The sequence below is a fragment of the Capra hircus genome, chromosome 2, assembly GCF_001704415.2.
Source record: "Capra hircus breed San Clemente chromosome 2, ASM170441v1, whole genome shotgun sequence".
NCBI classification, from domain to species: Eukaryota; Metazoa; Chordata; class Mammalia; order Artiodactyla; family Bovidae; genus Capra; species Capra hircus.
This window is the reverse complement of record NC_030809.1, coordinates 87,944,164-87,961,450: the sequence shown is the minus strand read 5'-3', so window position 1 is coordinate 87,961,450 and position 17,287 is coordinate 87,944,164. Positions and strand designations below refer to the sequence as shown.

Genomic DNA, 17,287 nt, shown 5'->3' with positions numbered 1-17,287 from the left:
CTTGTTGAGTCTTAAGAGTTCCTTGTTTATTACAGATAACAAATACTGTGAATATTATCAAACAGTGCGAATATTTTCTCCCAGTCTGTTTTATCTTTCAACTAATATTTTTGAGCTATTCAGAATGCTTACTATATACCAGACATCATTCAATGCACTTTACTATATTAACTCACCTACCCCTTGTAACAACTCTATAAAGTAAATACCATTATTATTTGCATTTTCCAGATGAGAAAACCATAGCACAGACAGGCTACATAACTTGCCCCTAGATCACACAGACAGAAAATAATGGAGCCAAGATACATGATCTGCCACTCTGGCTCCAAAGCTCTTGACCTACATTGAACACTAACTCAGCACTACAATGAATGAGTCTAAAACAATTCCAAGTCAGCTGGAAGACAGACACATTAGCTGGCAATTATAATACAGAACATGGTAAGCAGGACCATCAAGGTAAGAGATAAGGCTAAAAATATCAAGTCCAAATCTTCAGGTATTACCAGTTGAAACTTTTCCTATATAAATTAGTAAGTCCCATTGCAAAATCAAGAATCTCACTTCAGCCTGAGAACGCTTTACAAGTGTTTGTCATCCTTCCATTCAATTAACCAGGTATTTGTCTGCTATGATTTTGTTACATTTCTAATTAAGAACAACAGCCTTCCTATCAAATCTACCTCTTCCCAGGTTTAGGTAGGTTTAGTCATTAAGTCGTGTTGAACTCTTATGACCCCATGGTCTGTAGCCCACAGGATTCCTCTGTCCATGGGATTTCCCAGGCAAGAATACTGGAGTGGGCTGCCATTTCCTTCTCCACGGGATCTTCCCAACCGAGGGATCAAACTGGGGTCTCCTGTATTGCAGGCAGACTCTTTACCAACTGAACCACCAGGGAAGCCCCAACCTCTTCCCAAGACAATTCCAAATCAAGTTAGACATCAGAATCAGCATAAATTTGTTGTCACCAGACTTCCTAATTCAACACGTATGAGAAAGAGATATCTTAAACATGCCTTCTGAATTTAAGTACTTAAAATGGGTAACGAAGTCTAGTTAACCAAGTACTGTTTAAGAGAGGTTTTCCTTTAATGACTAAAAAAGAACTATTCTCAATTAGCATATCAAAGCTACAAGTCTTCAAAGTCAAGATTTCTGCTTGTAGCACAAGTAATAGCAGGTCCTTTTCTATCTGTACCCTCTTACACACCGCCACTTGGGAACAGCCAATTCACCTGGATGATCAGGTGGCCTAGCTACTTGGGTTTCCCTCCTCATTCTCCTTTCAGCTAAAGACAAGATTATGTTACTCTTCCCCACTAGAAACCCTTGCTGTTTCTAGTATGAGTTAGGGGCCCATATTGGTGGTGAGATATGAAGGAGCAAGGAGAACAAAGAAGAAAAATTAAAGGTAAAATGACAGAGCCCCCCTTTTCTAACACATCATGTCACTCTTCATACAGTTCCTATTTTCTTCCAGTGGCCCTGTCCTAATATTTAAATCAATGTCTCAAGAAACCTGGTGAGTTGCCAACAATTGTGATGTTTTTCCAACTCAATGGAAGTCATGCACAGCTTTTTTCCTTCTTTCCCCACAAGGAAAAACAACGTGGTATATTGGATGAAGCAGATATTCTTAAGCAAGGTAAGAATACGTATTCGAATCTCAACTGTGATGCTTATTAGCTGCATGACCCTGTTTTCTCATCTGTAAAACAGGTAACCACCTCATAAGGTAACTTTACCAGAAACACACTGTCCTAAGTGGTCAAGAGGCTTACTTTATATTTTCATTTGGCTCTCACATACAATAAAGGATAAAAAAGGTCTCGGGATCTGCATCTCAAACCCTTAGAACACAGGCTTTCAAACATTCTGATCATCAATCACAGTAAGAAATACATACATTCTCACTGTGGCCCAGCTCATATAGACACACGTAACTCAGGTTTCACAGAGCAATACTACTCTTACTGTGTGCGATTCATCTTGATATTTTCTGTTTTCTTTCATCCTTCTTTCCCTGCCACCTTTCTCCCACGTAACCATACACACAAAGCTTTTTGGTCTTGTGACCACACCACCCTTCTAAAGTCCCAGGGAGTAGGGTACTCAAAATGAAGAGAACAGGGAAGAAGGAAATTCTGATAGTGCTGGGGAAAGTCTGTGTTCCTTCTGGTCCAGGAAGGAATATTAAATCCATATTCCCTCAGAGACAGTGTTATTCCCAGGGATAAAGTTGTACTGCTGGAATTCAGAACACTGAAGGTAAAACAGGCTTGTAGACTGGTCTGGGAATGTAACCAACACAGATGACAATGATCCTATAAGAAAATGCTTCCTGGGTTCCAAACAAAGTTTTTGGAACATATTTATTTCTAAGCTAGGGGAGGGTGCTACTTATACAATATGCTACCCCAGGGGCTAGTAAACTGTTGCCAGTGGGTCAAATCCACTTTGCAGCTTCATTTTGTACAGCTGCTGAACAATGGTTTTTACATTTTCAAATGGCTGAAAACAAGAATACACGATTTTGTGACATATGAAAATCATATGAAATTCAAATTTCAGTATCTATAAATAAAGTTTTATTGGATCACAGTCACACTGATCCATTTACGTACTGTCTATGACTGCTTCTGTGTTACAACTAACAGAGCTGAGTAGCTGCGAGAGAGACTGACTAAAATATTTACTATCTGGTCCGTTACAAAAAAGTCTGTGGCCCCTATTCTAAGCACTTGAAAGCACTCAATATTCATTCACAAATATTTGTTAAACACCTGCTGCTGCTGCTAAGTCGCTTCAGTCGTGTCCAACTCTGTGCGACCCCATAGACGGCAGCCCACCAGGCTCCCCCGTCCTGGAATTCTCCAGGCAAGAACACTGGAGTGGGTTGCCATTTCCTTCTCCAATGCATGGAAGTGAAAAGTCAAAGTGAAGTCGCTCAGTCGTGTCCAACTCTTAGCGACCCCATGGACTGCAGGCCACCAGGCTTCTCCGTCCATGAGATTTTCCAGGCAAGAGTACTAGAGCGGGGTGCCATTGCCTTCTCTGGTTAAACACCTATTAGGTGTCAAACGCTGAGGAAACTACCGTGAATAAGTTGGGTATGGTCCACCTCCTCGTAAGGACTAATGGAAGGCAAGTGGGTAAAAAACGCTTGGAGGAATAAGAAGCAGTTGATTTGTTGTAAGAACTATCAGTCACTGTAAGGAATGGATCTTCCTCTAAGATTTTATATTTGGTTGTTCACAGAGTCAAATCCTTTATTCACAGAAGAATTAGAGTAAAAATAAATGTCTGTTGATGAAGAACCACAAATTCTGAATTTAAAGTGTTATTGTAGTTCATTTGAACCTTTCCTATTGCTCTCCTTGAAAAAAAAAAATCACTGTATTAATTACAAATACTTGCAAAAGGAAATGGCAACCCACTCCAGGATTCTTGCCTGGAGACTCCCATGGACAGAGGAGCCTGGCGGGGTATAGTCCATGGGGTTGCAAGAGACGGACACGACTTAGCGACTAACCCATTTGGAATAATATTTTGAAGTTTTAAAACTTCCATATATGTGTGTGTATACATATACACATATATATGATACGAGTGTGTTTATGTCTATAGCCTTTGATCTCACTGTAATCTTGTGAGGCAGTACTATAAACTCCATTTTACAGATGAATAAACTAAGGTTATGGAATTTTCCCAAGTTCACATGGTATATCACATCATGATAAAGAAAGGCCCAACACCCACGTCTTCTCCCTACAGAATGCTTGTTCTTTCTAATATACCTGTCCCTACACTGCATAATTAACTACTTTCACCGAATTTGAGATGAAAGACCTACTGCTGTTTGTTTTTGAGAAACCCATTCTTTTCAAGCAACAGCTACCCTTGTACCAAAGAGACAGCTTCTATAACTAGTCCTTACTAAGTAACCACACGTTCCAATAGCAGAAATTCTACAATTTTGTAACAGACTAGGTTCATCTACTCTTAGGCTCTCTAGCTTAGTGAGCTGGTATCTTTCCATATCATGGAAATACAACTAGATATTAATCATAAAACTACTGCTTAATAAGTGTTGCTAAATATATGCTGCTAGACTAAGAATTACAAATTTTGATGGAGGACGATTTTTGAAATGAAAGATCAGATCTGTGGATGAAAGATCAAAACTATCTTTCACTGATTCAAAAAGAAAAAATATAACAACATTCTTCTCTGACCCTCATCTTTCCATTTTATTTCATTCTTCAGTTTGAATAGCTTATTCTTCAGAAAAACCATTCTGATAAGGTAGTTAATGGAGGAAATAGTACGTGAAAGTCTGTCTGGTCCTCTCGGGAGTTAAACTCTCCTAATTTAACTGCTTCTATTATTTCTAGCCCCCTCAGGCAAGAGGCAATCTCTATTTACATTTTAACAAACAATATAAATAACAATTTATTCCCTAATTCAACACCCAACCCAAGTATTATGTATCTCTAAAGAACTAAGGAAGAGAATATCTTAAAAGGCTACCTGGAAAGATTTGTTATATAACATTTATATGGAATAAAAGGATGATTATTTAGAAAGGCATTTTATTCTTCTGAATGCCTACTAACCAAATTGCTTTACTATTACCATGCCCATCTTGAACAATTAATATCTTATAACTACCCTTACTCATTTTTATTATTTTCTTTAAGTTTTGACTTATCATTTCTCCCCAAACCATTTAAAAGTGTACTTACAGAAGTTAATTTCAACTCCAAGCTTACACAGAAATAATTAGCAAATTCCACGTACTAATCTTGCTATGTGAAACTATACTGCCAAGTAGCACAAAGCCTAATTACTTTATTTAAGGTAATAATAAATAAAGTTGCCTATAAATTTATAGGGTGAATTAACAGAAGAAGGTGGCTAACCAAAGACAGACAGTTAGCTTTACCTACATCCAAAATGAAAAGAAATGAAACCAAATGAAAAGAGGCAGCCACCATTATATTTCTAAATGCAGTGATGTTTAACGTCTCGTTTGGCTTTATCTCTGTGTAATAATGCAGTTTTTCCTAGTCAAAGATGATGCTGCTGAACTTCTGCCAATACAGTTGATTGCGCCAAGCATCACCTCCCCCTCCCACCAACGGTACAGGCTTGAAATCTTTCAGATAAAAATATTCAAGCTAACTACTTAACAGAAGCAATAGCCCTGAGTAAAAATAATAGCCCATAGTATTAACTATTTATCCTTTCAGCTTTTATTGCAAGATCTTGATAAGCTGTAAAGATATCAAATTCCTAAGAATTAAGATATAAAATATGCTGGTTTCTGCTCCTGAATCATCAGTCACATCAACAATACAGTATATTACATGATAAAACAATCAAAAGGTAATATTCTTAAAAAAAAATAGACATTTGAAAAAAGAAGTAAAGCCAAAGTTCCAGAGAGAAATAAAAATGGTGAATAAATAAGTAAGTAACTAGCGGATGCACAGAATCTAAAGACAAGAATTTGCCACAAAAAATTCAGTAATCTCTGGCTTGGATTTTGTCTCTTTATGAGTTTTTTGGGAGACGTTGTATTCAGTTCTCATATGCACAATAAGCTATCCATTTTTCTTAAGTAAAAAGTAGGGGGGAAATGGGGTGACGAGTAAAATAAGAGAGTAAGACTGGCAAATGTAGGCAACGACTAGAATACAAAGCTAGAAGGGCTCTTACAGTCTTTCTAGCTTAGACTGGCGTTAACAGTCTCCTAACTAACTGGTCTCACCTTCTCACTCTTACACACCTTCAATATACTTTCCAGACAGCTGCCAGTGACCTTAACACACAACACAGTTCAAGCTCCTCCTTAAAACTCTGCTTTCCACTGCCCTTTGGATTTTAGTCTCTTTCCCAGCTTAGATCAAAAGCCCTGCATGATCTTGTCCCTATCAATCTCTCTAGTCCCATCCTTGTATCCATTTCTCCAGGCAGTCAGTCAGATATTTACTGAGCTTCTACTCTGCTAGAAACCATGCCATGCTCTAGGGATACTGTGATGAATATGTGAGAGAAACCCTCTCTCACAGAATTTACAGTCTAGTAGTACAAAGGACAGATGATAAATAGGTAGATAAATAAACTTGAGTAATTAGAGATTGTGATATGGGACATGAGGCAAAATAAAGTTACCTTCTCAGAATCCTGTTAGAGCACATATGACAATTCTTAATTATTTTATTTACTTGACTACTTACTTTATGACTGTAAGCTCTGTAAGCGCACTGTCACGAGGGTCTTGCTCATCGCTCCATTTCAACCACTTAGCACTGTGCCTAGCGTGTTGTTCAACACTTATTTGTTAAACGAATGAATACTTATTTCATCCTCTTTAATTTAGTGATGAGTAAAGTCTTCATGGTTGCCAAGGTCAAAAAAGAGTCGGCAGGAAAGCAAGAATTTAAATGAAAGACTCAAGTTTTAGTCCAAAATATTATACCACATTTAAAATACTGACCTCAAAACTCTACTAACCATGTTTTGAAAGCTGGCAGCTGGTACCTCAAAACTGACTGGAGAAGCTTCCAAGACTTTATATGAAAAGTTTTAAAACACTTAATGTCTAGGTGAAATTGCCTATGAGAAATATTTTAAATTCCAACAAATAAAGATGAACGTTCACACCAATATTAGCGCATGCTAGAACAACGAGAACTTAACTCTTTATAAAAGAACTATGATAGCTAAATGTTCTAAATATTTCCTGGCACCAATTTGGCAGCGTTACTGATATCTTCTATGGCCGAATCATTTAGTCAAATATTATTTCATATTAATTTATAAGTAATTTACCAGCAAATTTTAAAAATCTCCCAAAAACTAAAACTGTATTTTAAATGTTTTACATACTACGTTTTTAAAAATAAGACTTTAAGAAAGGTTAAAAACTGACATGTACATAAAGTCTACTATGACCCAGCCTCTGTATTATATGGCATATTATTCCCTTTACTACATCTTGGTTTACAAATTTAAAAATATTGTTTGACAGAAAACAACAAAATTCTGTAAGGCAATTATCCTTCAATTAAAAAATAGATAAATGAAAAAAAATTAATCTCAGAGTTTTAGAAGCTTGCCAAGATCTGACAATTTGCCCATGCCTCTTCCTCTTGAAATAATGCCTTGGAACAAGCTTGAATTACAATGTATCATAAAGATGTGAAGACCAACAGGTTTTTCCCAGGACAGGGCTCATTTCTATAAAATATAAGGTTAGTAATCATTAAGTAAAGTAAAGTTACTCAGTTGTGTCCAACTCTTTGTGACCCCGTGGACTGCAGCCCACCAGGCTCCTCAGTCCATGGGATTCTCCAGGGAAGAATACTGGAGTGGGTTGCCATTTCCTTCTCCAGGGGATCTTCCTGACCCAGGGATCAAACCCGGGTCTCCGGCATTGGAGGCAGACGCTTTAACCTCTGAGCCACCAGGGAAGCCCAGCGGTTTGTCTAGTCCAAAAAAAAGGTATTGAAAAGGTTCAGGAAGCAGGCCTGAATCACATATACCAACCTCAGAAAAGTTTCTAAAAGTATGCAGTACAACTTACTGTGAAGAAAATGCCTCACATAGATTTCAAAGAATATAATCTGAATGACCAGTATGAGGATCACTGCAATTACTGAAATCTGACCATTATTTAAATAAAAACAACATATCGAGCTACCAGAGCTTAGAATTAACCTCACAATGGAGACATACCCACTATACACTGTACTGTATGTAAGAGAAATAATATATGCTCTCATATTTTTATGTATTCTTATTTTCCCAAATCTATATTTATTTTCATTCATGCTTATACTCTAAATCCATCTCTCACTACATAATTTCTTTTGTTATGAAAGTGCTTCCTATTTTCTTCTGGCTTGTTATTTCTTTACTAATCTAATTTAGTAGTGCTGCCATTCTACCTAATCTCTAAGCTGTTTTTCTGTTCTATATTCCACATACTATAAGTATTTGGGATAGTCATCAGGATGTCTATCATCCACTCCTACCTCTTCTTGGTTTCAATAACTTTTCATCTGGATTTAACTCCCTCAACTGAGACTGTTCTACTTCAAGCAGTTCTAAACATTTTTCCATCACAGAAATTAGATTTAGTCAAATTTAGTCAAAAATTCCTATCTCAACTTGCGTACCATCCATAGTCAGGTTTACTCACAAATGCTTTCTGTATTCCAGATACCATTTTGTCCCTGTTCCCACACAGTAAGACGAATATGCTTCTCAACCTCCTGCCAAGATATTTCTTTTCCTATTATTAGGACCTATCTCCTCCAGCAAGTCTTTCCTAAATGAAAAATTTGAACTATTCAAAATTACAATATAATTTTGTTTTAGCACCTTTGTATGTGCATAAGTCATCCAGGTAGTTCAGAAGAGAAATGAGCTCAGCCATAGCAGGTCCACACTCTGCCCTGGGACCAATGCTCCCTATATTCTGTATGGAGGCACAAGTTCTCCATTGCAGATTAAATAATGAGCATATTTTTCAATGCACATATTTTTCATTGCACATATTTACTTATGTAGTTTCCTTCTCTACTCCGAGTTCTGGGTGTAGAGAATAAAACCAGTATTTGGGGAGAGCTTAGAACACATTAGTGGGTTACTGAATTAATTAATGGGGTCATAATCAAAAATTTGTTAATGAAATAGAATATAAAAACAAAAGTGTCCTGCATGCAGTAAGTTCATGAAACTTCTATTTCTGATGCACATACCTATTTACGTATATGGGAACTGGGTCATGATGCAAAGTGTATTTCTTATTGTTGGTTATGGTCAAAAAAGCTGACAGCCACTGAATTCAAAATACTGTAAGATGTCTTTTAAATCTATACAATTCAAATTATGTTAAATGATTTAGTCTAAGGATCAGAAACACAGCATTTAAAAAGGGGGCAGAACTTAAGGATACTCAAAAAACAACCAGCAAAATCACTTTTTCTTAATAAAATGTCACTATTAAACTTTACCCTTAGAACTAGACTCATAAAGCTTTTACAATAGGAAAAAATTTTAGAGATCATATAATCAAAGTTTATTGCTTTAATACATAAAAGGAAAACTCAGGCCCAGAAATAAAAACTTTTTACTTCATTCATTCAGGTAAACATTTGCTAAGCACATAGTAGATACCAGGTTCTAGGTGTGAGTCTGTGAATAAAGAGAAGATGTCTTCGAAGAGCTCAAAGTCTATACGACATATATGGAAGTAAACATTAAGAGTAATTACTGGAATCAAGGTCATTTATAAAGAACAGAAATTAACTAATTCACTCTAGGTTAAGTGGCAGAGAAGTATTTTTTTGGAAGAGGTGGTACTTATCAGTCTCACAAACAAGGAGCTAAACAGGTAAAGAAGGAAGAAACAACATGTACAAAGGTACCATACTAACATACAATAAAGAATGACACATTCAGGAAGCTGTACGTTGAGTCTGAATAGCTGGAGCATAGGGCACATGCTGAAGAGGAGCCACAGCAGAATACCTAGCATTTATGTGACATTTAATCCTGAAACCACTATGTGAGGTAGGCACTATTAATATTCCCATTTTGTAGATGACAAAACTGAAGCACAAAAGGTGACGTGATCTCCCTAAAGTTAAGTTGTGAAATGAGACTGTAAAGCAAGAAAGTCAAACTCTAGAGCCTATACCCTTATTCTCTCTGTGCTTAGTTGCTCAGTCACGTCTGACTCTCTGTGACCCTTCAGATTGTAGCCTGTCAGGCTCCTCTACCCATGGGATTCCCCAGGCAAGAATACTGGAGTGGGCTGCCATTTCCTTCTCCAGGGGATCTTCCCAACCCAGGGGTTGAACTAGTGTCTCTGACGTCTCCTGCATTGCAGGAGAGTCTTTACCTGCTTTTAGAGAAAAGAGGCAGGATTTAAATGATAAAGGACTTTGTGTGCCAGTCTAAAGACTTCAGATTTTATGCTAAAGGTGACAGGTGAAAGGCTTTAAGCAGGAATGACATATTCAGACATTTTTAAATGAGGCTAATCTGGCAGCTATGTGGTTGGACTGGGAGAGGAATTAGTGGCAGGGAAATTAGTTATAGTCAGAAAGGTACCATGATAAATTCAGGTAAAAGAAATGACAGTGGCAGTGCTGGCACCAGAACTCGTCTACTGACCACCACAAACACTTTCCTGCCCAGTATCCAGGAGAACCTCCCCTTTTTCCCCCTTAAGTCATCATGCTAATACTTTAAGAAATCCAACCTCAGAAACAACAACACATTCCTTTCAGGTCCCTTCATTAAACAAACCATGATCACTAGAAGTGTTGCATTTGTGAAAGTGACTAACACAAATCCAGGTGGAGAACGACAGAAAGTCTATTGCTTTCTGCAGTTTTCTTACCTTCTTGACTTCTTCTCCTTCCTCTATACATTATTCCTGGAACTTTCATGTTCAATAGTCAATTTGAAATCAATGTTCTGTCTAGACATGACTATTATAACCTAACAATTAAATCTACCACAGAAGTGGTAATGTGTAATATGGAAGTGGAAGTGTCATGTGGTCCCAGCTATGGCAAAAAATATCCTCTGTGGTCTGGTCAAATTTTGGCTTAAACAAAGATGATAAATGAATAGTAATAAGAGACAGACTTTTTAAAACAGCAAGAGTTAAAGAAAAACAGAATATTAAAAAGGTATGTGAGTAAGAGCAATGTAAAGTTCAAGCCATTTGATTTCAAGAGAGTAACACCAGCACCAAGTGTGTGCGGTATTCCAGAAACCAACAAATGAAAAGAACAGTAGAAAAGACTATCTGGTCAATTCTCAAGCATTCTAAATCTGATCTGTTTTCATTTAAACCAAGCTGAGCCCTCTTGAGCCACCCTTGATACTAAGTAACTGAGTAAGTTCCACAAGTAAGCAGCCTACAGTTCAGGAGCAACAGAGAAGATAAGCAAGAGTGGAAAGGAGAAAGGGAATCACAGTGAAAGGGAAAGGAAGAAATGGTAAGTTACAGAATATGGAATAAAACTGAGGAACACTAGTAACCTCAGTACCAAACGCTGCCAACCTTACCTGACTGACTGAATGGCACCGTGACAATGGCAACATTAGGGAGCATGAAAAGACAAATTTGAGTCACAGATTTATAAGACACCAAAGATGAGAAATGAGAGTAATGACAAAAGTAAAAAAGCGATGAAAGAATTTTAGCATCTAAAGAGACAATTTAAAGATTACTAAAATCTCATTTGGTTTAGTTATGCTTTACTTCTCATGAGATAATGAGTCCAATGGACACAAAAGATGAAAATGTCAGCTAGTCCCAGAGATGTGTCTAGGGAGGTGTGTTACAAAGAAAGTTATGAGATTTATTTGCACGCTTTTTTTGTGAGAGCAACTTCAGAATTTTTCCTCTCTATGGTGTATAGAGCTATTTTCTTTAAGTACTTCACTGTAATTCTTATCCTGGCTGGCTAACTTTCTTAAAACCAGAGTTCAAAACAAAATAAGCACTTATTAATTACGGCCAAATTTAACCTCAAAAAGGACAAGGGTCTGCAATAGATCATAGAAAATTACTTAGCAGTATAGCCTAAGCGAGTCTAATGGTAACCAAAATCCAGATAACAGGTTCTTAAGAAAATTATGTAATTAAGAAATCACTTTAAAAGTTTTTTAAAATTAAAAATTTGCTAGATAAAGGAAATATTCTTTCCAAAAAAAAAAAAAAAAAACTCAAGGTGTAAATTCAGTTTTTCCATTCAGGGAAGATGTAATAGTGAAAATATTTCTTCCATATGAAACTTACAAAACTTCCAGGCATCGTATTAATCCATCTCTTTTCTTCTCCCTCTGTCACCCTCCCTTCCTCCTCCTCCTCCTTCTCTCTCTCTATCTCTCACACCCCTGCTGTCACCACATCATTCAGTGATTTCAATAAGGATAGGAGGAAATAGTCTTAAAGATGATTACTAAGACCAAAGAAACTACTGGATCAAAAGCAAAAATAATTAAACTTGATACCCTGACCAATCACTCCTCATATCCATGAAAATACAGTCTTCAAAAGTACTCCATCATAACAGATGATTGGAAAAAGTTTATTTGTAACAGTCAGCAAAAGTATTTTTATTGAAGTACAATAGGATAAAATAACATATATACCTATAGTCTATTCTCCTAGTAACTCTAATTTTTAAAGATGATGAAAACTCTCAATACAAAGTCACCTGGAGATCAAAAATGCCATTACTTGTAAAATTTAGATGACTAACTGTGGGAGGGAGAGCAGAGACCTTTTACTAATATACTAATGCTTTTTAAAATTAAGAATTTAGAACAGGGCTTCTTACCCTGAACACTATTGACATTCACAGCCAGATAATTCTTTGTTGTGGAAGGCTGTCCTGTGCATCACAGGATGATCAGCAGCATCCCCGTCCTCTACCCACTAGATGCCAGTAGCACACCCTCTCCTCCTCCCCCACAGCTGTGACAGCCAAATATGTCTCCAAAGGGCCCCTGGGGAAGAGCTGCCGGGCTGGGGAGCAAAAGTCACCCAAGCTTGAGAACTACTGGCTTATAAGCAGAAAAAAATGAATTGAAGGGAAGGTACTGTTTTGTTTTTCTTCTGGTATTAATGTTCCAAGATAATATATTTGAATCTGATCACAGACTATATTTAAAAGATTCTGCCTTATAGAAAACAAAAGCATTTAATATCTATCACGTGTTAGTCAAAAGTTCAGAAGAGTTCCAGAAGATTCACTGTACTCCAATGACCCCTCCAATCACACATACATGCACATATCCACACATACCCACACAGTATTGCCATGCTGAACAGAAGAAAATGCACAAAACTACTTTATCTCCATTTCTTATTTCATTAAATATATAGACCAGACTGTTTCAGTTCCCATAGAATCCAAAGGAATTCTCAGCTTATTCAATGCAACTCCAATACCACAATAGCTGCATCACTCTAGAGGATAAACCTAAACACTAGAGCAAGTATTAAATTCTTCCTCAGATTTCAACACATTTGGAGAATGATACAAATTAACCACAATGCTTTAAAAACAAAATAACTAAGAAGTATATTTGTGTTTTGAAACAGAATCTGAGTAAGGATAATGGCAATGAAAACATTCAAAATCAAAAGGAATCTGAAGGCATTTCAGGATGAGGGCAAAACTTAAAAAATATTTCCCCCAGAATGAAAGGAGTGAATTATACACTTGGCCATATCCTAGAGGAACACTCTACATAATAAGTCTCTAGTATCTACACCATGGGACGGAAAATGAAAAATCCAAGTCCACAAAATATTAAAGACAACAGTAAACATCCATCCTAAACACCTGAAGTAAAACCGCTCTTTACTACTATTCTTCATTTGATTTTTAAAATATCAAATATCCATAAACAAACTAAAAGACAACTTTGGAAATGTTTTCTCATAAAAATAGTCGTCCTCATGCTTCCAGCAGGCCGGATTAAATATTACACAGAAAAATCAATTAGAAAAAAAAAACCATAATAATCCTCTTTGAGAGTGCATCTGATGCGTAACAAAACACCTTTAAAAAATAGACATTTTAAGTATTAAAAATCTTCATGTGTAAATATGGATTAAAGTCTTTAAGATTTATTTCAATTATCTTCAACAGAATTATATTTTAAACTAGGATTTTTTAAAAAACCTATTCAACAATACTTAATTTAACGTAAATGCAATATCTATGTACTCTCTAGTAACAAAATTACTTTATTGGAAAATTTTAGCCCTATTAACCTCCTGACTCAGTGAAAATAATCCTACAAGAAACTAATGCTCAATTCTTTTTACTTCCAAGCCAAGCAAAGGAAGCTGTAACATCTATAGAGACAGCCTGCTTTTCCAGAAGTAATACCTTGAGACTGCTCAAGAATAGCCTCCTTCAACAATTAGTGTGACTCCCGTGGGTTTGGGAGGGAATAATGTCCACAATTCCTTGGTCAGTGGCCATGATGCCCCTCCTCCTCAAGGGCAGGAGATCAGAAAAAGGGATATGAATAAGAGGAGTTCACCAACCAGAACATATAGGGGCAGAGGAGGAAGAGTACTACAGGAAAAATAAAAACTACATGGTTAGGTTATATCACAAAAAGCAAGAGGTTTAATGTTATCCAGTATTCATTCATTTCAGAGACACCATTGTTTATCTTCCTCCCCAAACCCTGCACAAAAAGAACCGTCAGCCTGCCTTAAGCATGTTCCTTCTTCCATTTAAACAGACATGATTCTTTTGGTTAATCTCTGGCAATGATCGCCATTTCACAAACACATTCAGCCCACCCGGAACTGATCAATACCACTACGGACAGAAGACTAGACTTTATCCATTTATTAACCACAAGGAAATGTGCCATTCAGCAAATTCTATACATTACAAAAGATTCTATTAAAAGGGGGGGCAGGGAGGACTGACGGACACCGACACACACACACACACACACACACACACACACACCACAGAGGTACACAAAGAAAAGACTACCACCCTCTAATTTCCCTGTGGCAAACGAGATAAAAGACATGGCCATGAAACCTGCCAATTTGTTGTCCCCCTATAATTCTATCTCACAACATAGTAACTGAATATTGAATTTTATGATAAATACATCCACTGCCACTTTAAAACTGTTTCATCTACAAACTAACTCTCCTCTTATGTACATCTGCACACCTTTGAGCTAGATGCTGTATTCATTTACAGAATTTCAAATACAAAAGCCTAGATAGTTTTCCAACCACTGGTTGCAACCACAGAACGTTCTCACAAAATCAAAATTTCAAATATAAATGAGCCAAATTCTTCTTCCAACCCTGGGCCAAAATCCATTTTATGGCTACAGTGTATCTGACAGTATGTACAATTTCAAATGGGTTGTTCTAAATCGAAAACAATGCTCCAACACAACGCGTTTAAAATAAGTATTCCGTAGGTAAGCAAAATCTATGCCAGAAAAGAGCACATAAATGGTGGTTGAAAGCCAGCACATTAGCAACACACAGTGGCATACCTCTTCTGCACTGGGTTATTGTTAATACTCCAACAACAACAACTACAACTATTTTTAACACTGCTGGACACTGAAGTTGCAGAAAACGTGAGGGGACACCCAGATGAAATTGCTGATATAATGCATTGTTTCTCACGGTCAAAATTAAGTAGCAACTGACTTGATCTGCTGTGATAGTCACTGAAGCACTGATTAAAAGACGATAAAAATCAAACAAACACACAAACAACAACAAAACACCCTTATTTTTGGAATATGCCACACTAAAAGGACGTTTTGGAATACGCCTTTCGGGTCTCAAACCTTTGCATAAATTGTCACTTGTGGTATTTGCGGCTTAATTGCAAGCCAACCAGCGCTGTCATTCAGCGTTACGGCCACAAACCATGACTTTCTCACTTCCACAACAACAGAGCAGTCACTCTTATCAGTCGCCAACCAAACTCGAAAAGAGAAAAATTCATGGAGGTTTCCAGATCATAATCAGCCCGGGGGGGGGGGGGTGCGGAGGGCGGCAGCCGAGGGGCTCGGGGTGGGGAAACCTCCCCAGGCTCCGCTGGAGCTCGCCGACCCGACAACAACCGCGGCCTCCGGCAGCGGCGGCAGCCCCGCCGCGCCGCGCTCCATGCACCTACCTGAAGAACAAGAGATAAGAAAGACGGCAAACGCCAACTTTGCAGCAGCTCCCATTTTCCCGAGACGCCGGGGAAGCCGTAGGAAGTTCTCGCTAAATATCCAGTTCCCTGGGTCTTCCTCGGAGACAAACCTCCTGGTGTAAAATCAACCGTCATAAAACATATTCGGAAGCCCCGACCAAAAAAACGTTCACGGGGTCAAAAAAAGAGAAAAATTAAAAATAAAAAGAGCGAGCACAACAATAAAAAAAAAATGCACCACGGGGGGAAAAATCGCCACACACAAGCACAACACACAAAACCAAACAACGAAAAGCCAACAACAACAAAAGCGGGTTTAAATCACTGTCAAAATCACTGTCAGCTCCGCTCGCCTCTCGGGTCTCTCCGAACAAAACGCCAGGCTGAGGCGACGAGGAGGCGGCGGCGTCCGCTGCCGCCCGGACAGTCCGGGAACCGAGCTGGGTCCGACGTCCGGACCGACCTTCAACCCGGACACCCAAAGTCCGCGGACCACTGGCGGCCGAGCTCGCGGCGGTGGCGGCCGAGACGGCGGCGGTGGCGCGGGGAAGCAGCGGCGGGCGGCTGCGGTGGTGCAGGCGGCGGCCAAGTTCTGGTCCAGGGTCTGGCTCCGGCTCCGGGCTCCAGGCTCGGCCGCGTTTTCGGTCCCCTGGCCTCCGCCGGCCCCGCCCCCTAAACTTCCGGTTCCGGCCCGAAGCTGGAAACCAGGCACGGCGAAGGAACGCTCGGCAGCGGCGGCGGCGGCGGCGGCGGCGGCGAGGCGGCAGCGGCGGCGGCGGCGGCCGAGCGCAGCGCGCGTGCCGGGCCGTGAGCGCGAGGAGATTGTCGGGGAAGCAAGGCGGGAGCGGGGGAGGGGTAAGAGAGCGAGGGCGGGGCCGGCAGGAGGGCGAGGAGGCGGGGCGGACGGAGGCTCTTTACCGCGAGGCCTCGTAGTCCGGCCTGCTTGGCCTGCTGGGCGGTGGGGCTCGAGTGGGTGGCAAGTGAATGTTGTCGGGGTCTCGAGTGCATGGTTTCCTAATCGTGCTCCACTGACCTTTCAGCGGAGAGCACGCCCGAATGGTCAGGAGAGCCCGAGAGGAACAGGACCCGGGGCGGGGCGGGCGTCTGCGGCGCCTTGTCTTTCCTCTGGGGGGACGCCTCGTCCGCTCTTAGATCCCGGGCGCCGGGAAGCCGGGGTGGGTCTTGGTCCTCAGCACTTGCCGACCTGCGGGAGCTGGTGTTTGTACCCCCAGTGGTAGCAGTGCGTCCTGCCCCTGTGGCTTTTGCTTTATGCATTTTGTATTTCGGTTAAAAGGGAAAGAAAAGGGGTTGGGAGGCTGGTGGAACTCGAGGAGGATGGGCTATCCACCCGACCAGGATTTCCACGGTAATTATCGTGATGTGCAATGTGAATCCATTCCCTCCTTCCCTTTTGTACACAAAGCATTGTTGAGAACTGTTCTGCGTATAATAGGTTCTCAAATATTTATTACTCGCTGAAGAGAAAACCTGCAGATTTTGATCGACATATTTGATCAGACTAGTGTTTACTT

The 17,287-nt window shown here is 39.4% G+C and overlaps 1 protein-coding gene across 1 annotated transcript in view; it reads right to left on the bottom strand.

Annotated features, from left to right (window-relative positions):
- Positions 1-16,333, bottom strand: part of ACVR2A (activin A receptor type 2A) — a 96,249-nt gene extending 79,916 nt beyond the window's left edge. The window contains exon 1 of the mRNA XM_005676173.3: positions 15,735-16,333. Coding sequence (XP_005676230.1) covers positions 15,735-15,789 — 55 coding nt within the window. The 5' untranslated portion in view covers positions 15,790-16,333. The remainder of the gene's footprint in view (positions 1-15,734) is intronic.